We start from the raw sequence: 27,972 nt of genomic DNA, 5'->3' as shown, positions 1-27,972 counted from the left end.
CCCGAGGTTTCCGGTCGACTGACGAAGTGGGCCATCGAGTTCAGCGAGTACGACCTCCAGTACAAGCCACGGACTGCCATTAAGGCCCAAGCCTTAGTAGATTTTATCGCCGAGTGCACATTCAGCCTCAAAGCCCCTGGGCCGGTTGAGCCCGAGATCCCCAGTTCGGGTGAACCCAGAGCTCCCAAGCCAATAGAGTCTGAACCCCATGAAGTAGCAGCCAGTGTGTTATCTCTCCTGGTTAGACCAAGCGCGAACTGGGATGAGGAACCATGGATCCTTCACGTAGATGGCTCCTCGAACCAACAGGGCAGCGGGGCTGGAATAGTCCTATGCGGCCCGGGTGGCACAATATTGGAATACACACTATGCTTTGAGTTCGCGGCATCCAACAATGAGGCAGAGTACGAGGCAATGATAGCCGGTCTGAATCTAGTGCAAAAGGTAAGAGCAAAGCACATAGTCATCTATAGTGATTCCCAGCTCATGGTCAACCAGGTTATGGGTGAGTACGAAGCACGCGAGCTCTCCATGATCACATATTCGGCGAAAGTAAAAGAGGCTCTGCTCAACTTCCAGTCACACTTTATCAGGAAAATCCCAAGGTCAGAGAACACTGAGACCGACGCCCTGTCCCGGTTAGCCAGCACGAGTCACAACACCATGAGAACCATGTACATAAAGGACTTACCTCGGCCCAACATTCTCGATGGGGCAGAGGAGGTCGCTCCTGTCCTTGAAGCAGAGCCGAGCTGGATCGACCCACTTGCGAGCTTCTTGCTAGATGGAACCCTCCCTGCGGACCGCAATGCAGCAAAGAGGGTGCAGCGCCAAGCAGCCAAATACGTCATAATAGACGAACAGTTATCGACGGTCCTACACGCTCCCCTACTTGCGTTGCCTGCGACCTGCCAAAGCCGAGCTCGTACTCCGCAACACTCATGAAGGTCTGTACGGCGAACACCTGGAGGGCAGAGCCCTCGACCAAAAGGCACTTCGACAAGGATACTACTAGCCAACGATGAAGATAGAAGCTGTCGAGCTCGTCAGAAAATGCGACAGGTGTCAGAAGCATGCCAACATCCACCATCAGCCTGCTTCCGACCTCAAATACCTCACCAACCCATGGCCCTTTGCGCAATGGGGCATCGACCTCCTGGGGCCATTCCCGCCAGCACAGGTGGGAGAAAGTTCCTAGTGGTGGCAGTATATTACTTCACAAAATGGATAGAAGCTGAACCTCTGGCAACAGTTACAACCCGAAACATACAGAACTTCTTTTGGAAGAGCATAGTATGTCGCTTCGGGCTACCTCGGATACTGATCTCCGATCACAGCAAACAGTTCGAGGATATCAAGTTCCAAAAATGGTGCCAGAATATGGGAATTCGTCAGAACTTCACATCAGTCGCACACCCACAAGCAAACGGTCAGACAGAAGTAATGAACAGAGCCATCCTGCGCGGATTGAAAGCACGACTAGACCGAGCTAAAGGGTTGTGGGTGGACGAGCTACCAAGTGTTTTATGGGCTCACCGGACTACAGAAAAAACCACCACAGGGGAGACCCCCTTTAACCTCACCTACGACACTGAAGCGGTAATCCCAGCGGAAATCAAAATACCTACACTACGACTAGAAGCATATGGCGATCAGACGAACGAAGACGAGTTGCGTACCAACCTCGACCTACTGGACAAGGTAAGAGACCTCGCGCACATCCGGACAGGGGCCTACCGGTAGCAAGTAGCTCGGTACTACAACGCCAGAGTAAAGAAGCGAAGCTTCCGAGTCGGCGACCTGGTTCTCCGTAAGATTATGGTGCTCGAACCCGCAGTGGGCAAACTTGGACCAAATTGGGAAGGGCCCTACAGAGTAAAAAGAGCACTTGAGGGGGCATACGAGCTCGAAACCTTGGAGGGAAAACAAGTACCCCGAGTGTGGAACATCGCTAAATTAAGGCGATACTACCTATAGACTGCCAAGCGAAGTGGACGAAATCGCCACGAGCCTAAGGGCCAGGATGCTGAGCTAATGGAGAAACCTCGGCATAGGCAAACAAAGAAAAGTCAGCCAAAAGACAAGCGAAGCAAAGACTTATAAACACCGAAACAGGTCGTGCGAGTGCAATAACCCGGGCGAGAAACAGATCGGACATATTATCAGTCCATTCCATTGCAAGATAAGGAAGAGTACATTTGATAAAAAAAAAATACAAGCCCGGAGCTACTTCTTCCTCATCAGAAGGCACTTCAACGACACTCGAAGGTCCTGCCTCGCCCTCGGAATCTGGCTCGCCATCAGCAGCGTTGGCCATCTCCTGAGTTATACGCGAAGTGGATATGACACTAATATCGAGCTCGGGGTACGTGTTTCGGATCATCCACCGGCTCAGTTTAAATCCCCTTCTGTACGAGTCCACCATCAGGTCGTCAAAGCGCGGCGAGGCGATGTACTCATCAACGACCTTCTTCTTGGCATCTTTGATGCATTGGGAAAAGATCCGCGTCCTCTCCCTAATGTGCTCCTGAAGGTATTCAACCTGATGCTATAGATCCAGCCTCAGGTCCGCCATGTGCTTCACAATAACCCCCATCGCCTCGGCATCCCTCTGAGACCTCGCCTGCCTGGCCATAGCAACGCGAGTAGCCTCCTCAGCAGCACGAGTAGCCGCCTCAGCAGCTCGGGTGGTCGCCTCAACGGTGCAGAAAGCATCTTCGGCAGCTCGCGCCTGCCTCGAGCTCCTTTCCACCTGGGCTACCAAGACATGAATAGAAGAGTTCACCTACCAAAAGGAAAGAACAAGTGATTAAGAGAACCGACAACAAGAGGGATAAAAAACAAAGAAGCCCGACAAGAAATCTAACTCACCACCATAGCATGAGTAGCAACACGACAGGCGATCTGGTTCAAAGGAAGATCGGTCTAGGCCGTGATCTCCTCGGGGAAGGTTGCCTCCCTACTCTTCTAAAGAGCGTAGTTCGGCGATAGCACGCTCCTGAATTCCCCTTGAGCTCCTGAGCCTAAGGGCCCAGTTCGCGTGTGTGCAGACCCAGAGTAAGCGGGAGCACTAGAGTAGGCGAGAGCCCCCGTGTGAGTAGTCTTGACATAAGGGGCCCCTGCCGCTTCTTACATTAAAGGAGCCACCTCGGGCTCCCTGGGTGGATCCTCTGACGTGTATTCTAGTACATGAGGCTCCACATCCTGGGGCAGCTCGGCACGAGTTCGCTTGGCGACCCGCTTCCTCCTCTTCATACCTTGGAACAGGTGCCCACCGCGAGTCCTCTCTGAGTCCATCACACCTGCAAGGAACCTACTCGAACTCAGTCCGGCCGCAATGAGCTTGGCCTCCGTTAGGTATTGATGGCATTTTATCCCTAGCCGTGCCCATTGCCGGAGGCCCTTCACCGTCTCCTTATCAAGAGTGACATCGGAGTCAGGGGCGGTCGTCCCCCACCCGGTCTGAAAAGGCCACCCTTGTGAACTTCGCACCCTGAAGTAGTCCCGCTTCCACGCCGGGACCTTGTTGGGAAGTTCGTGCAAGAGCTTAAAACCCGAGCGAGGAGACAGGTAATACGCCCGCCTACTCCCGAGAAGAGGACCCGCTTGTTTCTTGAGCATCAAAATAGAGGAGAATATCTCCAAGTCTAAAGGAAAGCCCTATTCACAAAAAAGGGAGATTGTCCCCACCAAGTTACAAAGAGAGTTCGGGTGAAGCTGGCCGACGGTAACGCCGAAGTGGTTTATGACCTCGACAAGAAGGGGTGGAAAGGCAGTCTCAGCCCCGCAGCGAGCTCCTCTTGAAATATCACGATCTCATCAGGACCGTGTTCCCAAGGAAAGCTACTCAAAGGAATGAAATAGATGTACTCCCCAGGAAAATTGTAAGAGGTAATGAGGGGTTGGAGCCCCTCGAGCGTCATGGTCGAAGGACCAAACCTGTTTGGCATCCAAACTCGATGAGAGGTAGACGCCAAACTGCCCGAAGTGGCTCGAACTACAGGTTCGAGCTCGTCCTCAAGTTCTACCTTAGGTTCTTTAAGGCCATCGGGGGATGCAACTCGGTTCGTAGAACCTACATCAGACCCACTAGAAGAACCGTCTGAGCTATCCAAGCTAGACATTAAGGAGAAAAGGTAGATTCCAGGAAAGTACTCACCCAAAAAAGAGGTTTGAACAGACTCCGAAAAATGGAACAAGCAAAAAACTTTGAAGGCGAGCTAAAAGACCAAGAGGCGAGCTGAAATTTGAACACGAGCTCAAGAAGCGAAGCGCAGAAGTGACAAAGCGACTGGGGTCCCCTACTATTTATACCCACAGTAACCGAGAACCAACAATGAAGATCAGAGCCAATCTGACGGATCGCATTCGCGCTGACCGCACGTCCCCTAAGACCGAGATGTGATTAGCGCACGTCTTTCTGAAACTAACGAAATGTTGGTGCACGTCTTTCTGAAACTGACAAAACGCCGCGCATGTCTTTCTGAAACTGACAAAGCGACCAGCGCACATCTCCTCGCCTTTCGAACGGCAGTGGCGCGTCTTTTCAAAATCGAAAAGACCCACTATCACGTCTCCCAGTGGTGCGCTTTTTTGAAATTTGAAATAAGTGCGCGCCACCACGTCTATCAGCATTCGTAAGTAGGTAGGCTCGTCTCCTGCCTTTTTGGGTGGTCGAGAAACCCAAAGAACCTTGACAACACATCTCGCGCTATCAAGATTCGAAGTACGGGACAAATCCACCTACCACCTCGCGAACTCCCCGCGCCAGGGCAAGACCCTTAGCACGAGGAGTGGGGGGCAATTGATGAAGGAAGATTTGGCCTGGCCTCGTAATCACGCAACACGTGGTAAAGGCAATAGCTCGGCACAACAGCACGCCTAAGGCGCGAGCACCAAAGGGAGGAACCAGCGGTCCGAACTCCCTACCAGCAGTCCGAACTCCCTACTAGGAGCCCGAACTCTCAATTAGGAGCCCAAACTCTCCCTTGGGCTCCGAGCCAAACCCGAAGGGCAGTAGCCCGAACTGGCTTGCCCTATGGCAGTTCGGGACACACCTCCGAACTGGCCTACCCTATGGCAGTTTGGGACACACCTCCGAACTCAAGACTTCACCTCGCTCACCACTCCAGCACTTCGCCTCCAGGATGCCAAACTGAACAACCGTACCATGCCTGACACCGAGAAAGTTTGTATCCAGGGGCAGCGCACCTGACTGACTTGGGATCTGATGCTTGACAGCCGCACTTCAAACGGCCACCTGCCACCGTCATCTCTAGTTACAGAGACGGCTCTGACAAGGAGCAGTGGCGGTTCTGTCCCAGCAGAAGGGATGACACCCGAACTGGCAGAAGCACGGAAGTGATCATATCCGACTTGACAGAAGCCTCGGAGTGAGTGCGCAAAGTGGTTATAAAAGGCCCCCTACCCCCAACAACAAGGTATGCAAAACTTTGCGCCATCTGGTTTTTTCTTGCCTTTGAGAAGAATACTAACTTGAGCTTCGGAGCAATCTCACCGGGTTCCCCCCAGAGTTTTCTCATCTTCTCCGTTTCAGGCTCCCCATTGCTCCAGTCAGAGGAAAGGTCGTTGATAGCTAGAACCGGCCGGATTGTGCACCATCGAAAATAGAATAAAAGTTTAAACTAACTAAAAAAGAAAACTATTTTTCAACTAATTGGTGGTGGTGGTTTAGTGACTCATAGGGATACAAATTGGGTGGGCTCAATTTGAACCTAGACCAACACACCTTGCAATTTTAGACAAATTGACTTCAATTTTTGGTCCTCAAGCTCAGCCTACGCCTAGGACCAAAAGTTGCTCTTCTATTTTTTCCAACAGAGTGAAAATGGATTGGATCATGATATAATTCAAATTTGAATTCGGTCATATTTTCTCGGATTTAGACATCCCCCTATTGAAATTTTCATCATAAGTGTTATTTGAAAATTTAAAAATAATGGTGGGCAAATTGTGAAACTACATTCTTAATAATTTTTTATTTTTAGTAGCTAACGAGAAGACAACCTTTGGAAACCTGAGATCCGTATTACACGAGTTCGGATCTAGTCCCAGGTCCCAACTACCACTCCCAACCACCACTGCAGCCGTGTATGGGAACATCTTACTTGTCCAGTGAGATGTTCCCGATGTACAGCTGCAATATCAGTTGGGACCTGTGTTGGACCAAATCTGCACTCGTATTACAAGCAACCCACGTAAATAGATACACAATTCAAATGGGTTAGTCCAACAAGCCCCTATTTCGTAGCAAAAAAAAAAAAAAAGGCCCCTAAATCGATTGGGTTTTGTATTCAACCGTCCAAACGAATTCCTTTGGTCCAAATAGAACTCTCAGATCAGTCAAACTGCAGCCATTATAGAGCGAGAAAGAAGGGAAGGAAGAGAAAATAAAGGAAAATAATTTGTTTTTGATGGATAAAGAAGGAAAATAATTAGTCTGTTTGCCGTTGAAGCCGTGTTTCTTTCTATATATATATTTTGTCTCCTTGTATTGAGTTCCTTTCCGCCCACCGACCTCTGGCAGGGATACCCTGAATCTCTTCTCCAAATTTTCTTTTTTCTCTTTTCCTTTTCCCCTCCGTTGTTAGGTAGGAATAAGAAGATTGATTTTTTATTTCGAAAATAAGAACAGAGGGGAAAAGTTTGCAAGATTTGCTGTTTGTGATGGATCTCAAGAGGTCGATCTGTATTCTTTGTATTGTACTTGTGGTTCTTCTTTCAAATGTATCTGCCAATGGAGTATTCAGGGTTCAGCACAAATTTGCGGGTCGGAAGCGGTCGTTAACTGACATAAAAACTCATGATGGGCGGCGTCACCGTCGGTTGCTTGCCAATGTTGATCTTCCTTTGGGTGGAGATGGCCATCCTGCTAGTACTGGGTCAGTTCTCCATTGACCTCGAATTTATTTTATTTATTGATGAAATTCATCCTTTTTTTCATGGGTTTCGTTTATAATTTGATATCTTGCCTTCGTAATTGAGAATGCATTCTCCATTGACCCGTTCACTTTTATCATATTTTATTTGATTTCTTGATGAAATTCTTTCCTTTTTTTCATGAGTTTGGTTTATAATATGATATCTTGCCCTCGTAACTGAGAATTGCTATTGTTTCTCACTGTGAAAATTATTTTGGCTTATTAGTGGGTAGATCCAATTTGGTGGTTTTATTTTCATTTCTTCTTTGATTTGGTTTGGTATTTTTTATTGATCTGGCAATTGGTAAGTTGCTGTGTTTAGCTCAGTTTGCGTTTTCTTTGCTAAATGAGATGCATTTTTGTTTTGATTGTTTGTTTAAGGCTTTATTTTGCAAAAATTGGAATTGGAACTCCTCCAAAGGATTACTATGTACAAGTTGATACTGGAAGCGACATTCTATGGGTGAATTGTATCCAATGCACCCGGTGTCCAAAGAAAAGCGACCTTGGTGTATGCTTCTTATTTTGATTTATGCCTTTATTTTGGTTTCTTCATTTCTTTAATTGTAGGTCAGCATCATTTTAGTATCATCATTCATTCTGGAATGTTTACTTCTGTACAGGTAGAACTTACTTTATATGATATAAAAGATTCTCAGACGGGAAAGGAGATAACTTGTGATCAAGATTTTTGTACTTCCATGTATAATGGTGAAAATCTTCCTGGCTGCTATGTTGGTGGACCTTGTGCATATAGTGTGGTGTATGGAGATGGGAGCACAACAACTGGATACTATATAAGAGATTTTGTGGAATATGCCCAAGTGTCTGGAAACTTCCAAACTAAACCAGCAAATGGAAGTGTTGTATTTGGGTAAGTCAGTTTCTGTTATTTTCACCTTAACATTATTCATATCGTTAACTTTCTAGATGGCAATATGTAATATACTGACTTGGAATATTTACAACCATGGTTTTTATTCTTCCTTCTTTACCCAAATAGAAACGTGTGAGTAAGTATTTAAGCATATAAAGTACTATTGGTCTTCACATGCTTATATGGATATCCTGTTGAACCAATGAAATATACAGATCTTCAGGAAATTAATGTCTTGCTGGAATTGGAAAACCAACTTTGATAATATGTGCTTTCTTATATAATGCATTTGAACCACACTTCTTTGGATGAAATAATGTTCTTATTTTCAATTTCAAGTGTGAAAATAATAAATATGTTAAATGTGCTGGAGAACCAGCTAGGAAAACTTAGGCATGCCTAGCACATGACTTCCTTAATAACAACATTGTTAACCTGGATGCATTTAACATCTCCTGAAATGAGTACAAGTTAGCCTTTCTTTTTTTTAAATATTGGGGCACAAAGAGAAATGTGGAGTTGAGTTCTTTCTGAGTGCTAGCAAGGCATGTAAAGGCATGCTTTTGGTGCTTTTTGCATTGGTAGTCTTGCACATGACTTGACCTGCCACACAACAAATGCATGAATAAAAGTCTTTGACAATTAAGATCGAGTACAAAAAAATATACATTTGTAGTCAAACAATTGTGAATACTTAAGATCAGGCCTGCCATACAAATAATATAGAAGTGCCTAAAATTTCAACCATAATGCATTCCTTCTCAAGCTCTTCAAATCCAGTCACCTATACAGACATGGTGGTCAATAAGGTAATCATTGGGTTGTGCATGACTGGTGCCTTGTTCCCAATGCTTGGAAGGTGCTTGGGAACAGAAGGGATTACCTATTGGTAGGTGCCTAATTTTTTTATTTCGATTTTTGAATGACCACATAGAACTTAAGACTGCAGGTGGGAACATCTCTGCTTGCTTGACATTTCTCATAACTTAAGATCCCACTTATTCCAATATAGATCATCTTGAAAGTTGGTTTTCTACCTTGATGATTCTTCAACATCTGATACAGCTTTGCATTTTTGAGTCCAATGAATGTCTGTAATAATCTAGCCCTTCCCATGACAACTAGGGTTTGTAGGGTGTCTTATGTCTCACACACCCAAACAAGATATGTTATATAATAATGAAATATACAGTGATATGGTACATATGATACACGATAAAAGATACTCCCAAATATGAAAAACAAAAGATCAGCCCTTCTCACAACACCCCCCTCAAATTGATGCCGAGAAAGAAGCATCAGTTTGTCAATGGCAGCAGTGTATGGTGTTGAAAAAGCCAAAGGAATGGGGATTAACAGGCTGATTATTGAAGATGACTCAAAGATTGTTGTAAACTGGCTGAAAAAGGGGGAAGGAATAATATGGAAGCTAAGAAATGAACTCAGGCGCTTCAAGCAGATATCCAAAGACATGTTGGTCCAAGTTAGATGGGTTAGGAGATCAGTTAACAGTATGTCTGATGGGCTAGCTAAACAAGGGATTCAAAGACAATCTATATTCTGGGCTGGTTTGTAATTAGTGGTTTGCTTCTCTTGGGCTTATCCTTCTGCCCACAACTTCTTGTTGTATATGCTTTTTCTTTTTATTCTAATCAATAAATACATTCTGTGTTGCTGATAAAAAAGTTTGTGTCAAGGACGAGTCGTAGCTTTGGTGAAGATGTTTGCAAGTTGAAATCCATAAGAGATATGACGAAGGGAAATGTGGCTAACAAGAAACAAATCTCGAATAAAATGGCAATCAACCTCAATGTGCTTCGTGTGTTCATGGAACACAGAGTTTGAGGCAGTCTTGATTGTACTAACATTATCGACATGGATAGGAACCGAATGAGAGGCTGGAATACGTAGTTTTTGAAAAAGAACTTTCAACCATACACTCTCACTGCATAGAAATGACAATGCGATATTTTGCTTCAGTAGAGGATTTAGATACCGTTGGTTGTTTCTTGCACTTAAAAAATATAAAAGATTTTTATTAAAAATAAAGAAAAATGAGATCCTCCTTCTCCCCCCTCATCTTAAGTAGGCTTACGCCTCTTACGTTCTGAACTATTTCTCACACGTCTAGGTAGTGGAATGCCTCGCGTCACACCTCTGCGTATTTAGTAAAAGGGTGGTCAAGACGTCTATGCCATAAATTCCACTCATTATTTCTACAAATAATTTATGAGCTCAGAGTCTCGGAGTAGTAGAGAGTAGGCAAATTGAGTTGGGTGATGCAAGTGTCTTCTCAAACTCTAAGGTGAACAACCGTCTAAGTCTACGCCCCTTCTCCTTCACTGTCTTATTGCATTGGTCCTGAATAAGACATCCATCACGAGAAAAAGGAAACAATTGTTACCATTCTCAACAAGTTGTCCAACCGAAATTAAGTGAGTAGTAAGTTTAGGGAAAAGAAGTGTCTTATGAAGATGAAACTGAGAGGAAGCAAAAGCAAGTGGAGTCAACCATCATCTGCCGACGCTGATATTTTTGTGAGGCTGCCTATAGAGGCTCAAGTAATGAAACTGGAGGTGCAGGTGCTGGTTGAACTGATGGAGGTGCTGGCTGAACTGATGGAGGAACCAAAGGAACAGGAAGAGGAACAGATTGTGAGTTCTCCTCCCCAAAACTCTCTCCATGAGAAGAACCACTCGAGAAGAAGAAGGTGGATTCAAAGAAGGTAACATCCATAGTGACAAATCTGCTCCTCGACACTAGGTCATAACAGCAATGCCCCTTTTGGTTCTGAGCATACCCAAGAAAAACACATTTCTTAGCCTTAGGATCCAATTTCTTGCGATGAGGGCCAAGAATGTGAACAAAGGAAACATAACAAAAAACCCTCAGAGGTATATGAAATATCTCCCCATCTGGAAAAAGAAGACTAAATGGCACCTTAAACCCCAAAGCCTGTGAATGAACATGGTTAATCAAATGCACAGCTGTAAAAACTACATATCCCCAAAATTGCATAGGAACTGAAACACACCATAAGACTCCTTGTCACCTCCATAATGTGTCTGTTTTTCCTCTCAATAATTCCATTCTGTTGCGGTGTATATGCACAACTGCTCTGATGAACTACACCATGTTCTAAGAGATACGTTGTCAAGTCCTTCTCAAAGTACACTCTAGCATTATCTGATCTAAAAGCCTTAGTTCTCACTCCAAATTGTGTGAGAACCATCTGGTGGTACTATCGTACCAAGTTAGGAACCTCATCACGTGATCTCATCAAATATATCCAAGAATATCGTGTATAGTCATCCATAAACAAGAGAAAGTAACGGAATCCTCCCATGGAAGGGATATTATATGGCCCCTATACATTAGTGTGAACAATATTAAAAGTAGAAGTACTTTTATTACTTGGTTTAAAAGATTGTCTACAATGCTTTTCTAACTGACAACTCTCACACTCCAAAGTAGATAACTGAACAGACTCAAACAACTTTGGGAAAAGACATTTCAAAGAACTAAAAGAAAGATGTCCCAAGCGATTGTATCAAAGCATAATCTGGTTCACTAACTCTGACCCACTACTACTGCTGCTGCTAACATGATGGCCCTGATGTCTCGGAATCTCATTCAGAAGGTAGACTCCATTCACCTCACGACCACTTCCAATCATCTTCTTTGACTCTAGATCCTGCAAAACACAATTACCAAGAAGAAAGGTCACAGAACAATTCATTTTTTTTGTCAAAGAACTAACAAACAGTAGGTTGGTATGAAGTCTAGGGACATGTAAAATAGAAGACAGAGTTATATCATTGGTCACTCTAACTGTTCCCTTCCCAGCAATGGGCATATGTGAACCATCTGCTGTAGAGACTCTGTCTCTACTAGAGCACAATTGATAGGAACTGAAAAGGGTAGGGGCATTAGTCATGTGCTCAGATGCTCCTGAGTCTATAATCTAGGGAGGTCCCTCCTTACCTGAAGTGGATGCAAGATTTGCAGTTGCATATGAACTACCTGTATGTGCAAAGGAAGTGGTGTAGTTGGATCCTGCATTCTGCTGTCCATCTGGAAGGCTAGAGCTAGGTGAATCTTTCTTTTCAGCATTACATTCCTCCTACTCTCCTCTCCAGAGACAAATGCATATGCCTGAGAGAGTGTCGCACCCTCCCTAGAAAGAATATGCTGCCTAGCAATGTCAAATTCAGGGTTCAGCCCTGCCAAGAACTCAAAAACCCTATTCCTCTCTACCAATCTGTGATAAGTTGCTGCATCATTTACACTTTCCCAAACCATAGTTTCTAATTGATTTATTTCCTGCCATAGGGTTTTTAGCATGGAGAAATACACAACAAGAGGTTTTTCTCCCTGTTTCATATTTATCCCCTGATTTCTTAACTGATAGGCTCTGGCTTCATTTTGCTTATGAGAGTAGGTTTCGGTCACTCCATCCCAAATCTCCATAGCAGTATTAGCCCATAGGAAATTTTTTGCAATATGAGGTAACATAGAATTACATAGCCAGGACATTACCATGTAATTCTCCTGCACCCATTAGGAAGAGTTTGTATCAGGTTTCTTCTCCTCCCCAGTCAGATACCCTAATTTTCCATGGGCACCAATACCATCTTAGTTGATTGTGCCCACTCCAAATAATTTGTACCATCAAGTTTTACTTTAGTAATGATCCCAGACCAAAAAATATCACTACTACCTCCAACATTCAGTCCCACAGTACCAGTAGATTTCATCTCGGTATTCCAACTCTCCATCTTACTTCAAATAGTTCAACAGTAAGAAAAAATAGATTGGAGACCTTCAAAAAATAAATTAATATCACACACACATAAACCAACCCTTTCGGAAGAAGAAAGCCCTAGCTGGAGAGAAATCTCTCTCCTCCCCATGCCTCCCAACAGAAAGAAGAGTGAATCGATCACTCCAGGAGGCTTAGAAAATTCTTGAAACCAAACCACCCTCTTCAGAAAATCAAAAGAAAACTAACAATACCTAGGTGCCCAAGATCAGATCAAAAACAAAGAGTCCAACTTTTTTGGGACTCTTCCCTATACTCCAGTTCTTCCTGATTTTGATGCCGGACAGTAGATCACTTTCCTGATGACTAGATCCCACCAAAAAATCCAAGAACTGGGCAATCTATAGCAGATCGATCAGCCCTTTACTACTTCATGCAGTCGGCTGATCTAGGGCTGCATGAGAATGCTTCAAGAAACCCTAGCCGATGCTCTGATACCAAGTAGAAATCTGCTGAATTAAAAAATATGAAAGAAAAGTGGTTTCTTGAAGAGAGAAGGAAGAGAGTAGGAGAAGAAGAGAGAAGTTGAAAAGAAAAGAGAGCAATAACCTGGCTGCCCCTTTCACTTATTATTTATACTAAAAATAATAGAACAGTACAAAGACAACTATGCCCTTATAGGGCGGCAAAACATAAAACAGCATATATAATACTCAAAAACATAAAAAAATTTGGACTCACATAACTACTGTGGCCCCCCTCCTATCTAACAACTAACATAAAACATCTACTCAGAAAAACATCAGAAAACTGATTAATCTTCAACACTTGTAATTATAATATTGCCATTGGTATACCCCCCATATAAAAAGCATACAATGCCTCACCCAAGACATACATGATGACACTTGGATGGTGTGCTGATGGCGCTGTTGGTGAGATGGACCGTCATAAAGTGGTAATTTCTTTAATCATTTATGCTTCTTCACTAGACAAACCAACTAGGAAACTTCCCTGGTTTGAAGATGCTAAAATTACAGAGAAAATAGGTAAAGCAACAAGCTTCATGTGCTGAAGCAGCAAGCTTCTTATCTTCTTTTCTCATTGTATAGAGAACATAGGTATAATAAGTTGGTCCAATCCCAGCTGAAAGGGGAAGGTGGTAGAACCTATCTGAAATGGTTGAATTTTTCAAATATTTTTTTACAGCGAAACTTAAAATTATAGTGGGTTCTACATCATCTTAAAAAAAATCCTTGTTTTCTGAGCAACCAAATGATGCTTATTATGAATTACCTTTATTTTCTGCCATTTTCTTTGTAGCCAATGCTGCTAAAATGTCTTTTTACATTACTTCCTAATTTATTTATTTGCTTACATTTTTTGATAGGTGTGGTGCTAAACAATCTGGTGATCTAGGTTCGTCAAGTGCAGCACTGGATGGAATACTTGGTTTTGGACAATCAAATGCATCCATGATTTCTCAGCTTGCTTCAGCTGGAAAAATGAGAAAGATGTTTGCTCACTGCTTAGATAATGTAAATGGAGGTGGGATCTTTGCAATCGGACATGTTGTGCAGCCAAAAGTTAAAACAACTCCAATGGTACCCAATCGGTAAGTAATGATGTTTTAATGTGTGAACTAAATTAAAGTTTCATGTTAAAAGATCCTTATTTGCATTTTAGATAGCTATGTTTCAAGTTCTTCAAAAGGATATGGTTTATTCTCATTGACATCATAATTTTTCTTGAAATCAATAACGTTTGGGTGGAAATGCCTGATGTCATTTAGAAACGATTGTGATTGATTTAACTAAATAGACAATGCCAAACATTTTTATCCAATAAAGGTATATTAGTAGATGATGGGAAATGTGTTAGCAATTCAATTACTCTTGCCATTAATTCAAGATCTAATGATAAGCAGCAGATATCAGCATAGACCAAAAAGAGTGGTGGATCCAAGTTTGGTTGGTTGTCTGCTAGAAAAAGGAAAATACTTGACCATGCATCACACAAATGACTGCTGGTATGTATCTTACTTTACTAGGATTTGTTTGTGTCTTAGGTTGCTTCTTATATAGGATGTGGGTTATATTTCTTTGTTTGAGTCGTGTTTCTTCTTTGTATTGTTGGATTTTTCCCATTTGAAGTCTTTTTTCTGTCTGTGTTAAGGGTGAGAGAGAAGGCTAGAATTTAGGGTTCTCATATGTTCATCTATTTTCACAATTAGTGGAATTATAGGGTTCTCTTCCTTGTGGATGCAGGCTATCAAGTCAACTCACGTTTAAGTCTCTTTTCTTTTGTGTTCTTAGAAAATTATAACTTGGTCATTGCGATTGGTATATGGAGCATTGTGAATTCTGAGATGTTCAGTGCACAAGTTTCTTTGTAATCTGGATTTTTTTTTGGGATAGTTGTTTTTATGTTCTGTGGTACTTGGTCATTGTTTTCTGGTTAATAGGTCATTGCCCTCTTAAGTCATTATATTATTTTGAAACTCTTCTACATTATTTTCTTTTTTGTTACCAATACCTTGCACAAAGCTAAAGACACTGTCACATCCAAATAGTTTATCACATATTTTGTGACATTGAGAGGAATACCTTTCTTGTTTTTTCTTTTGATAATCAACCACCAGTATAATGATACTGGCTTTAAAAATTTCAAAATGCAATATCAGAGTGGAAGTGTGGAATTTTGTCATCCTTAAGCAATGGAGAGACTGGAAACTGAATATAAGGAATTGGGATGTTTATTTTGAAATGTTCCTGAAGATCCTGAATAGTGGAACATTGACTTTTCCAGATGCTGAATATGACTATGTCAGTCCATCTGGTGATCTCTTTCTAAGAGTGTGTAAGAAGTCCTCTAATTATGTTGATAGTTTTGGTTCATGTTTCAAATATAAAATTTAGTGTGGGTTCAGCGGTCCAACTACATTCTATCTGCAACATCTAGATAGAATGTAGCAGATTATTGCTACTGTCCAAATTTAAGTGTTTGGTAATTTATCAAAAAAAAGTGTTTGGTAACAAACTAGAGAGGATAGAAGTCTGAGAATGTTTAATTGGTGAAGAAAAACTCTCTCGACCTAGTTGTCTACTGCTATATACTTCTAATTACAAGAGACTAAAATTTCTTTCCTGCCCTGTTTAAGTTACATTACATTATAGCCAACTCTACTCATAAGTACATATAAAGACTAAAATACTCTGCTTTCCTGATGTTTCTCATTAAATAAAAAACTTCAACACTCCTCAAGCTTGTTACAAATTGTTGACAGTCTTAGTTTTTTTAGTTTTATTATTATTTTCTGGTTTTTTCATTGTTTGTGTTGGCAGGGGTGTTTCTATAATTTTCTCTGTACTCTTTCTTGATTGGATTGACTTCAACTTGATTCTATTTTTGTTTTTTTTGGAGATTCTTTTAGATATTTTAAAGAAGATTAGATTATTCTTAGGCAAGAAAGTGCAATCTAGAGTTAATATTCCCCCCAATGTTCTTCCCAATCGATCCTCCCTTCGTCTACCCTGCAATCGATCCTCCCTTCGTCTTCTACCTCCCTATCTTCCAGTGGGCCCCTCGTATACCGTGGGTTTGGACGACCCGCAGACTTTTGCTTCGCACTATTTTCCTTTAAGTCTTTTTGAGTAACCCATTGAAATGAACTCCCTTGGCTTTCTCTACCTGATTCCCACTGCTACACCCCATTATCATCACTTCTTTGTTGCTCCGACCCATGTGACTCTTTAAGTTATCACGTGGGCTGAGTTGGTTCTTATCCGGTTCACCCAACCCTTTAAACCCAATCCCTTTTGGCTCAGACTAAGTAGCTTGGCAGTTCTTAACCGGGCTTCCACTTCTTCTCGCCACCTCAGCATAAGAGACCCGACCCATCCTACTTCTTAATTAAAAAAGTTTTGAATCAATTTCCTTAATGGGGTTACTTGTCGTTTGGGTTTTCGCTTGTGACGGTCTCAATTCCCTCTTGATTTTGTCATGCGCAAAACCCCTCTCTACCATTCCTCTAGTGCCACGTGTACTCCAACCCGCCATGTCACCATCATCTTCAACCTCAGGAAGTCTCCCCAAAGTGATGCTTCATCTCATGAAGCCAGCTATACTTGATACCAGATTGTGATGTTGAGTAATGAGAGGGAAGAAAACGCACTTGGAGTTCCAGTCATGTGATCGGAGGCTCCAGAGTCAATAATCCAAGGATTGGGTGTGGATGCCAAACAAGCCATACCTGAGTGTGCGAAAGTAGCTGTGTTTTGCTGAGACGTGGATTGGACAAGCCTCTCATACTCATCACGGGGAACACTCACCATCTCCTTCCTGGGACCATCTGTAGGAGGCATCTGATCAGCTGAACGATTCTCCTGTCTAAAACTGGAACTGGTGTCACTAGTCATGGCATGATTGGCCCAGGTTGAGGGTGGACCATGCAAGTCATAGCAATAATTAATGGTATGTCCATCCATACCACAATGAGTACACCTCCTCGGACCCGAGCCACGTCCTCTACCACGGACTCCCCCTGAATCTCTACCTCTAGTACGACGACCACCACGGTTATATGTAGGTCCACTGGCCATATATCGGACCACTGCTACTACCACGGCCAGACTGAGCTCCTCTAGCTCCACCTCTAACACCACAACCTCTCGACACTACAAATGCTGATCTATCTAAGGCATTAGAGTTCTTAGTAGATCCAATAGAAGTCCTCCGAAGTCGAGCAAACACCTCTTCTAAAGAAGGAAGAGCTGATCCTCCTAGTATCTGAGCCCGTACTGGTTCATACTTTGATTTCAGCCACACCAAAAATCGAGTCACATCAAGTTGTTCTCTCTGTTGTTGCTGAATCTTGACATCAGAAGTAAGGGGGTGATAAACATTCAACTCATTACGGATGTTTCTCATATTGGCATAGTACTCCTCAAGACTCTGATTGCCCTGTTGCAGATTAAAGTATTCCTGATACAGCTGATATACCCTGGTTGTATTGTCTTGACCAGAATACAATTTCTTAGCATGGTCCCACACATCTTTGGCAATGTCAAGAAACATGAAATTTACACTAATCTTGGGTTCCATACTATTCCATAACCAAGTGATAATTTGTGCATCCTATTGTTCACAGTCTTCGTACTCATGAGAATCAGTGGAGGGTTTCTCCTCTCTTGTGTGTTTCACCTTCTTCTTTGCCTTCAGAAAAACTTCTACAGATTTAGCCGAAGGGACATAATTCTCACCATTCAGTTTAATGAAGGTCATTTGAACATTTAGGTAGTCAGTAGGTATCATCACATTAGATTTGCTATCACTATTATCTCCCATTGCTGAATTCTGTTATCATTGAATTCTGCGCACTTGCTGAATTCTACTATCACTGAATTCCGCACACTGCACACGACTTGATCACACTGATCACACTGGTTTTCAGCACTGATTATTGCTGAAAGTTGCACTCATGACACCACAAACCCTACCCTACGGCTACCTGAAATCTCACCACTATATGAGCACCACTTCTCCTTCGAATCACACAAAAAACAGCATAAACCCTAGCATACTACAGTCTGAAATTCCACCATACGATCTGAAACATACTTCCTATTTGATTCATAACAGAAAATATGCATAGAAATCTCTTACCTCATCACCGGAAGGACAACCACACGAGAAGAAAATCTGTCAACACAAGACACTCACTACACCACACGAATCAGCCCTACATTGATTAGGGGAGGGCTTAGAAACCACAGCAACCGACCACACAACACACAACTGGAGGCATAGAAACCCCCAAGGGAAGAGGGTGATCACTCATTTTTAGCCATTTCCCTGATCTCCAATCGATGGCAGAGAATTCAAGGGAAAACCCTAGATTGAGTGCGTAGAGAACAGAAATCTAGGCAGATCTGATTTGCTTAGCTCTGATACCATGTTATAATTTGGCCTGCCTTTGAATTCTGTTTGTCTGTTAGCAGTCAAGAAGAAAGAGAAAGAAAGAAGGAAGAAAGAGAGAGAGAGAGAAAGGAGGAGAAAAGGTCTGGTTCGAATTAGGGAAAAACATAACCCTACCATTCGGCCAGACATGTTTTTATATTATTAATATAATGGAAAAGGCACAAGTGCCCTTATTTAAGTAAGAGGCACTAGTTCTAACATAATACTACAGATCAACAACCTCAATATAAGTATAAAGACAGAAATACCCCTACTCTAACAACTAGAATCAACATATTCTCCAGTGAAGTATTATAACATAAGTTGGTGACAATATTGTAGATGTGTGGAGTGGTAATGTTATTGCCTGCCTAATGTACACGATTACCACTTTGAGCCAGCTCGATATTTCATTTCAAACATGAAGTTAGATATTAGTTTCTGTTTGTATAATAGATTATTTGGTTGATCTATTATAACCATTTGCATTTTCTATGGGTTTAAATTTTTCTTAAACTCTTACTATTATGTAGTTTTGAATCTTAAGGTTTATAGGACAATTTCAGAACGTATTATTTTGTCTATAACCTTAGTTTCTTAGCTTTGTTTAATGATCTGAAACAACATAATAATTTAAAAGGTGTGCCTATACTTCTTTTATCATTTCATAAAATATCATTCTATATCTTTGCATTATTTTACAATGTTTCCGCCATATCTTTAATTTTCACAAATATTTCCATATGATATTTCCAACATTTTTGACATGTTTCCTATATTTGGGTGACCAACATGCCCACCAACACCAACATTTTAAACCTTGGTTAAGATTCATGATTTTACCTGTTTTGCCTTCTACACCAACATGTTCTCCTCATGGACTTAGTTTCTTCTTTATCTCAATCAGGTTACATCCTGGTTTATTAAGTTCCATTCATTTATAGGTTTGTATTATTTTAGGCCACATTATAATGTCAATCTGAAGGCAATTGAGGTTGGTGGTGCTGTTCTACAACTCCCAACAGATGTATTTAATTCCGAGGAGGCAGGGACGATAATTGATAGTGGGACAACTTTGGCTTATCTTCCAGATACGGTTTACTCCGCATTGATGAGTCAGGTATTAAATGTTCTTTGAGACTTTTGCAGTAATATGTAAAATTTCTCACTACATGTAATTCAATTTTTTATTAGGTAATGTCTCAACAGCCCAATCTGCAAACTCATATTGTTGAAGATCAGTTTCAATGTTTTCAGTACATAGGAAGGTATGGTATTTCAGCCTATCAAATTGCTTTATTGTGAATTTGTGTAATTTCTTTATAGAAAATGGATGGAATATTGTTTTTAAGCTATAGAATTAAATGAATTTTTTTAATATATTAACGTGTAAGACAATTTAAAAAGGAAGAACATTTGCATCTACTGCTTTTTTTTTTCCTTTTTTCTTTGAAACCCAGAATGCACACATTTTATGACTGCATACATTTCTTGGATGCTATGAATTAGAACAGTCAAGCTTTTAAATGTTTTACTTTGTTATTCTGAACGGGAAATATTAACAGAGAAAAATAGAAGAAATAGGGAAGAAGAGAGGAGAGAGAGAAGAGAGAAGGGAGAAGAGAAGAAAAAAAGGTTTGGAGGGAGAATCAGTTCGGGCGGCTTCAATGTAAAGTTTAATTCCCCTAGACCATTCAAGGTTATTTAGTCCATCAAAGGGAATTACAACCATAGGGAAATTCATATCCAGCCCCCATTCATTTTGTTTTGACTTCCAAAATCCCCAAAAGTTGCAGAATTTTCAGAGGACATGATTCAGTTCAGTATTCAACTTCAACATACACCCTAAGATCCCTTGACCAAAACAGTTCTAGAAACACACTAGAGATGCAGCCCACATGCACACGCTCCAGTCTGGACACAATCTGAACACAGACCAGCTCCAATTTTCCAAAAAAAAAAAAAATCAGGTTGATTTCAGTTCTGTACAGACTTAACGGTCACAGTCCACCACTCTTCCAGATCATCTAAACTCACCAACTACCAGGAGAAACCATAGACAGTGTCGTCACACCAAAAAAAGGACAAAAGCAGGTCATCTGTGACCTACAGATGTTCCATTCTCAGGTACAAGGATCACGCGATCCATAGAAAAAGGGTTTGAACCTCAACCCCTCTTACTGTCCAGTTTCCCTTTTATAAAGTGTCGGTCAATTTCGATGTGCTTCGTCCTGTCATGTTGAACAGGATTGTGAGCAATATTAATGGCTGACTTGTTGTCACAATATAGTTTCATAGGCTGCCTTGTTTAGAATGTGCAACTTCAATTCTGAGAAAATACTTTAGTCTCTCCAAGTCTTTTATCTCAAATTCTCTGGCAAGACAGTTTTTCAATGCTTCTTTCTCCTTTTTATCATTCCCAGTAACGATTATATCGTCCACATAGACTAATAGTGCAGTAACTCCCCCTGAGGCTGTGTGTTTGATAAACAATGTGTGGTCACCTTGACTTTGCTTGTAACTTGTACTAAGCATCACCTTTGTAAACCTTCCGAACCATGCTCTTGGAGATTGTTTGAGGCCGTATAGTGCTTTCTTCAACCTACAAATTTTGTTCCCCTTAATGCCTTCTCCAAAACCCGGTGGAATGTCCATGTATATCACCTCTTCTAGATCGTCATGGAGAAATGCATTCTTTACATCAAACTGTTGCAAATCCCAATTATAGTTAGCAACCAAAGACAGCAACACCCTTACTGTATTCATTTTAGCTACTGGGGCAAAAGTTTCCTGATAATCTACCCCATAAGTCTGTGTATATCCCTTGGCTACCAGTCGTGCTTTGTACCTTTCTAACGACCCATCAGATTTGTACTTAATTGTGAACACCCATTTACAACCTACAGTTTTCTTGTTTCTTGGTAGATCCACAACTTCCCATGTGTTGTTCTTTTCTAGTGCCTCCATTTCCACTCTCATGGCTTTTCTCCACTCCTTAATAGAAAGTGCCTCGGCTAGAGTATTAGGAATTGGAATGGTGTTAAGGCTGGCTAGAAAACTTTTATGGGATTTAGAGAATCTTTGGAACGACACAGATTTGGCTAAAGGGTACAATGGGCGTTCGGTACATTCTCTGGTTTCTTTTCTTAGTGCAATAGGTAGGTCATACTCAGACTGTGAAGGTGCAGGTTCAGGTTCTGCATATCCCTCAGTTCCATGATTAGGAGTTGAATCTTAGACTTGCACAAGTTGAGGATCTGGATTTCTTCTCCTAGAGTGAACCTGCATATATCTCACATCATCATGCACATCATTGGTGGGGTTAACAGTGTTTGAATTTGGTTCAATGGTCGGGTTGTTTGACTCTTGTTGAGACTCGGGAATGTGTGGCTCAGAGGATTGTGACTCAGAGGGATGTGATTCTTGACGGTTGGATGACTGTGAGGAAGGTAATACATCTAAGGCCTTATCTTCCATTAATGAGTTCTCCCCTTGAAGATAAGGTTGAGTGAAAAAGGATTGTCCCTCTTCAAATGTGACATCAATTGAGGTGTAGAATTTTCTGGTGGCTGGATGATAACATTTATAACCTTTCTGAGTTGGGGAATATCCCAAGAAGACACACTTAATTGCTCGTGGATCCAATTTTCCCTTATTATGGACATGAATAAAGGCAGTGCAGCCAAAAATTCTTGGTGTGAGATTATTTGAGGTTTGAATATCGGGGTAGAATTGAGAAAGGACTTGTATTGGGCTTCGGTTGTCAGGAACTTTAGATGGTAGTCTATTTATGGTGTATGCAACAGTAAGGACAGCTTCCCCCCAATATTGTTTTGGCACCTGGTTTTGAAAGAGAAAGGCTCGGGTGGTTTGCAGAAGATGGCCATTTTTCCTCTCAGTTATCCCATTCTGTTGGGGAGTGTTAACACAGGAAGATTCATTTCACAATGCCTTCGTTCTGAAAAAATGGGGACAAATTTTGATTAAAATAATCTGTAGCATTATCAGATCGAAACCTTTTAATTCTCACACCAAACTAAGTCTGCACCATGTTATGAAAGTTGGAAAGAATGGTACCCACATCAGATTTAGACTTGAGAAGAAAGATCCATGTGACCCTAGTGCAATCGTCAATAAAGGTGACAAACCATCTAGAACCAGTAATGTTGGGAATTTGAGAAGGGCCCCATATATCCGAATGAATCAAATAAAAAAGGAGTTGAAAATCTTTTATTGCTGATTGGGAAAGAAACCCTTTTGTGCTTAGCAAGTTCACAAACATCACAATGAAAGGTTTCAACATCAATTCCTTTAAACAAGGAAGGAAGCATTGTTTTTAAATCAGGAAATGAAGGATGACCGAAACGGAAGTGATGACGCCAAATTAAATCTTTATTGGAGGTAGATAAGAATGACTCGTGTGTGACATGCATAACAGTGTGAGATGGTTTGCTGGTTGCTTCAAGGTAGTAGAGTCCATCCCTTTCCTTAGCAAGTCCAATCTTCTTCCCCGAAACCTGGTCCTAAAATACACAGTAAGAAGGAAAGAACACAACATTGCAGTTCACATCTTGGGTGAGTTTATGTATAGAGATAAGGCTAGTGGATAACTTAGGAGCATGAAGCACATTTTTAAGCAATAGGGATGGAGTAATTTGAATATTCCCAATCCCTGCCACTGTGGTGAAAGAACCATCAGCAACAGAAAATTTTCTATTACTAGGACAGGGTGTATAGGTGAGAAAATGTAGTGAAGAGGGTGTCATGTGGTCAGTAGCTCCAGAATCAAGAATCCATGGAAAAACACTAGCCGAGGCATGTAATCCTAGAGATAAAGACTCGCCTGAGAGAGCAAGAGAGGTAGAACCACTTCCTGGTTTCAAGGATTTCAGGAAGCTCCTTAGCCTTTCAATTTCTTCATCATTAAATGGTCCCTAACTTGAGTGTTCTTGATGCGGGGTTGTGGAGACATTATGGGCCTGTTGAACTCCTTTTGAAACTCCTCGATTTCCCCATTCCTTGTTGGATGTGGGAGGTTTCCCCTGAAGTTTCCAGCAACGATCTTTTGTGTGTCTGGGCTTCTTGCAATAGGTGCACCAGAGGTTATCGTTAGAGTCACAGGTAGTTGTGTCACGAGCCAAGTTATGATTGTTCTCACCCTTTTAACCACTGTAACTTCCTCCCCTTGCCACCATGGCTGAGCCTTCGGGATCTTTAGGCTCAAGCATGATTCCACGGCGGCTTTCCTCAGCTCTGACAAGGGCTATGACTTCATTCAATGGAGGCACTTATTCTTTGCCAAGAATTTGTATTCGGACCTGATCAAATTCAGCATTCAGTCCGACCAAAAAATCTTACACCCTATCTCTTTCAATAAAATTCTTCAAGATCACAGCATCATTAGGGCACTTTGTCTCAAGAACCCGATAATGATCAAGCTCATGCCATAAATTTTGTAGCAGATTTGCATACTCTGTAACACTTCTGCTCCCTTGTTTGGCCGCCACTGTCTTCACTTTGACCTCATAGACACGAGCAGCGTCATGGTCTTTGGAATAGGTTTGTCGGACAACACCCCAAATAGCCTTTGCAGAGGGAAGAAACATACAAGTATCACTGATCTCGGGTGTCATTGAACTCCATAATCATGGAGTCCTCTTCATCCCAAGCATCAAAATTGGGCTTGCCCAACTTTGGCCCTGTTGCAAGAAGGTGACTAATTTTTCCTTTTCCCTTGAAATAGGTATGCAGTAGTTGTGACCACTTCAAGTAGTTTTGGCCATTCAGTCTATATGTTGTCTGAATATTCTGCAAATCACCAGTGTGAGGATGAGAATTTGTTGCTCCTTCACCGGTTTGGACGGGAGCACTTGTTGCAGTCATGTCGGACATTGTTAATGGAGGAAAAATAAGGCCTATAAGGAAAGGAGAATAAAGGAGGGAAGAATTGGCTGGAATAAAGGAGAATAAAGGAGAATAAAGGAACACTTCTGATTGCAGATCAACACTGAAGGCCAGAAGCGAAAGACACGAAAAACTGGCAATGAAGGCTGAAAAAAATCTCAAGGTTGACAAACCTAGAGCTTTGATACCATGTGTTGGAATGGTAGAATACTGATGTGTTTAATTCTATTGCCAATTGGCATATTTATACAGTAAGCTACTGCAATAAATAGCAAGAAGAAAAAAATAGAAAGTACAAGAATAGAAAGAAAAACTTTCTAAATCAATCCTTCCACAATCCTAGGAATATATACAATTCTATTTTTACACAACTACCAAATATAGATCTGCACCAGTAACCCCACGTTTTCCAACAATTAGGTCATCTTTCTTTCAATTCATTAAGATGTTTATTTCCAAAATTGTTTAAGTTTGTTGAGTTATCTAGTCAGGAGTGTGAAAATTTCCAGTTGGGAAAGCATTGTAGACATTCTTTTAAACCAAGTAATAAAAGGAGTTTTGCTTTTTGATATTGTTCACACTGTTGTATGGGGACCTTATCATATTTCTTTAATGGGTGGTCATCGGTATTTTCTTTTGTTTGTGGATGATTTCACTTAGTATTCTTGGATATATTTGATGAGATCACATGATGAGGTCCCTATTTTGGTGCGAGAATTCTACCAGATGGTTCTCACATAGTTTGGAGTGAGGACTAAGATTTTCAAATCAAACAGTGCCAGAGAATATTTTGAGAAGGATTTGGCCACATATTTTTTGGAGCATCGGGTGATTCATTAGAGTAGTTGTGCTTATACACCACAATAGAATGGGGTAGAAAAGAAGAAAAATACACATTGTGGAGGTGGCAAAAGTCTTATGGTGGGTTCTTCAGTTTTTGTTCGGTTTTGGGGATATGCAATTCTCACAGTTGTGTACTTGATCAACCTTGTACCTTTACATATCCTGAGGTTTAAGGTGCCATTCAGTCTTTTATTTCCAAATGGGGAGATATTTAATAAACCTTTGAGAGTTTCAGGGTGTATTTGGTTTGTTTGCATTCTTGGTCTTCATCATAGGAAATTGGATCCTAAGGCTAAGAAATGTGTTTTTCTTGGGTATGCTCAAAACCAGAAGGGGTATTGTTGTTATGATCTAGTGTTGAGGAGCAGGTTTGTCACTATAGATGTTACCTTTTTTGAGTCTACATTATTTTTCTCTGGTGGTTCTCCTCAGGGGGAGGGTTTTGGGGAGAACTCACAACTTGTTCCTCTTCATGTCCCTTCATCTGGTCCATTAGCTCCACTATCAGTTCCACATGTTGCTCCTCTAGTCCCACTGCCTGATCCACTATGACCTGCCTCACAATTCTTTCAGTGCTAGTGCAAGAGGGTTGACTCCATATATGCTCCAGTAGAAGAACCTACACCACTCTTCGTTGGTTCATCCAAGGTTCCATGTTTGGTTGACATAGTTCTAGGTATTTCCCTTGAGCCTGTTATTACCTCTAATTCAATTGATGATGTTTTTGTACCTAACACTGATGTTGCAACTGATCTTGATCTTCCCATTACACTTTATAAGGGAAAGAGTACAACCCATTGCATTTCACACCATCTCTCCTACAATGCCCTATCACCTTCCTACCGTGCTTTCCTTTCTTCATTAGATTCTATGTCTATATCCAAGAATGTTAGTGAGGCTCTCTCCAAGCCTGAGTGGAGAACAACCATGATAGAAGAAACTCAGGCTCTCTCCAAGCCCGAGTGGAGGTTCTCTCCAAGCCTGAGTGGAGATGGTTGATCTTCTTGCATAAAAGGAAATAGTTGGGCGTAGATGGGTTGTTCATTGTGAAGTATAGGGTCAATGCCAGCATAGAGAGGAAAAGGCAATGTTGGTTGCAAAAGGGTATACACAGACCTATGGTATAGATTATATGGAGACCTTTGCACCGGTAGCTAAGATGAGTTCAGTTTGGATCTTCTTGTCTCTAGCAACTATTTACTCATGGCCTATCTTCTAGCTTGATGTTAAAAATGTATTCCTTAATGGTGATTTGCAGGAGGAGGTATATATGGACATTCCAGCTGGTTTCTATGAGAATGTTGGTGAGGGAAAAGCTTGCAGGCTGAGGAAGTTTTTATATGGTTTGGAACAGTCACCTAGGGCATGGTTTGATTGATTTAGGGGCCATTGATCCGTTTGGATACACACAGACCCAATTAGATCACACTTCTTTGTGAAGAGGAAAGAATCACTTGTGATAATACTGATTGTGTATGTCGATGATATAGTTGTTACAGGGAATGATATGAGGGAGATGATACACTCAAGATATCACTAAGCAAGAATTTAAGATTAAGGATCTAGGTGAACTAAAATATTTCCTGGGGATTGAGGTTGCAAGATCCAAGCATGGGATATTCATCTCTCCGAGGAAGTATGTATTGGAGGTATTGTAGGAAAATGGGAAGCTAGGAGTTAAACCAACTGATATTGCTATTGATCTAAACAACAACATTAATGCTCAAAGTCGGTATATGCCCAGACATTTCCTATGCACTGAGTGTTGTGAGTCGGTATATGCATGCTGCTCGGGTTTAGCATTGGGAAGCCATTGATAGGATACTTGCATGCCTAAAGAAAAATCCTAGCAGAGGAAGTTTATTCACAAATCATGGAAATTTGAAACTGGAGTCATATACAGATGCAGACTAGGCAGGTTGCCTAGATGATAGGAGATCTACATCAGGGGTGTGTACCTTTGTGGAGGGAAATATGGTTGTGGAAAAGTAAAAAATAGTCAATAGTGGCAAGGTTAAGTGTAGAATTTGAATATAGATTTATGGCTCATGGTGTCTCAGAATTACTTTGGATTAGATCTTTGCTGAGTGAGATTGGGATAGATATGGAAGGGCAAATGATGTTATATTGTGACAACCAAGCTGCAATAAATATTTCCCATAATCTACTTAAGCATGATAGGACAAAACACATTTAAGTTGATAAACACTTTTGATGAGGGGCAATTTGGTCCTCCCAATCATATAGTGACACGTGGCCTTCGGATGACACCTCGATGCTGAGTAAGCAAACCAACTCGGCAAGTTAGCTTGGAGCACCTCGCCCGAGCTGACCTCCACCTCGACAAGGCCGAACTAGTAGACCCCGTAAGATTACGACGATCTGTCCTAAGAACTGGCCGAGCTGTAGGAATCCAAGGCGAACTGCGAGGAAGAGCCCGCTAACCATTTCCGGTAGTACGCTACCAAGCCGAGATCCCTAGAGCACTGATATCTCGATCGTTAGAATGGCCTACCACATCGCACGCCTCAGAGTTACTCGGGTAGATCGTAACCCCCGCACGGATCTCGCAACCAACGCATTAACGCGCCCAACAAAGCGTTAGTAGTAAGAAATGATTTAAGCACGTTGGTGGTCTTCTATGCACGTGACTATTCTTGATCCTATGACCATTCTTGGTCATATGC

The 27,972-nt window shown here is 41.6% G+C and overlaps 1 protein-coding gene across 1 annotated transcript in view; it reads left to right on the top strand.

Annotated features, from left to right (window-relative positions):
• The first annotated feature begins 6,031 nt into the window (after window positions 1–6,031).
• The window catches only part of LOC148873142 (aspartic proteinase 36-like), a 41,654-nt gene continuing 19,713 nt past the window's right edge, over window positions 6,032–27,972 (top strand). Inside the window, exons 1-6 of the mRNA XM_088963522.1 lie at window positions 6,032–6,902; window positions 7,323–7,452; window positions 7,565–7,815; window positions 13,971–14,195; window positions 19,499–19,658; window positions 19,733–19,806. Coding sequence (XP_088819648.1) covers window positions 6,688–6,902; window positions 7,323–7,452; window positions 7,565–7,815; window positions 13,971–14,195; window positions 19,499–19,658; window positions 19,733–19,806 — 1,055 coding nt within the window. The 5' untranslated portion in view covers window positions 6,032–6,687. The remainder of the gene's footprint in view (window positions 6,903–7,322; window positions 7,453–7,564; window positions 7,816–13,970; window positions 14,196–19,498; window positions 19,659–19,732; window positions 19,807–27,972) is intronic.

Source organism: Nelumbo lutea, chromosome 1 (assembly GCF_056320005.1).
Source record: "Nelumbo lutea isolate HS-2025 chromosome 1, American lotus-T2T, whole genome shotgun sequence".
Classification (NCBI taxonomy): Eukaryota; Viridiplantae; Streptophyta; class Magnoliopsida; order Proteales; family Nelumbonaceae; genus Nelumbo; species Nelumbo lutea.
The sequence above is the reverse complement of the archived record's forward strand: the minus strand, read 5'-3'. Positions and strand labels throughout refer to the sequence as shown.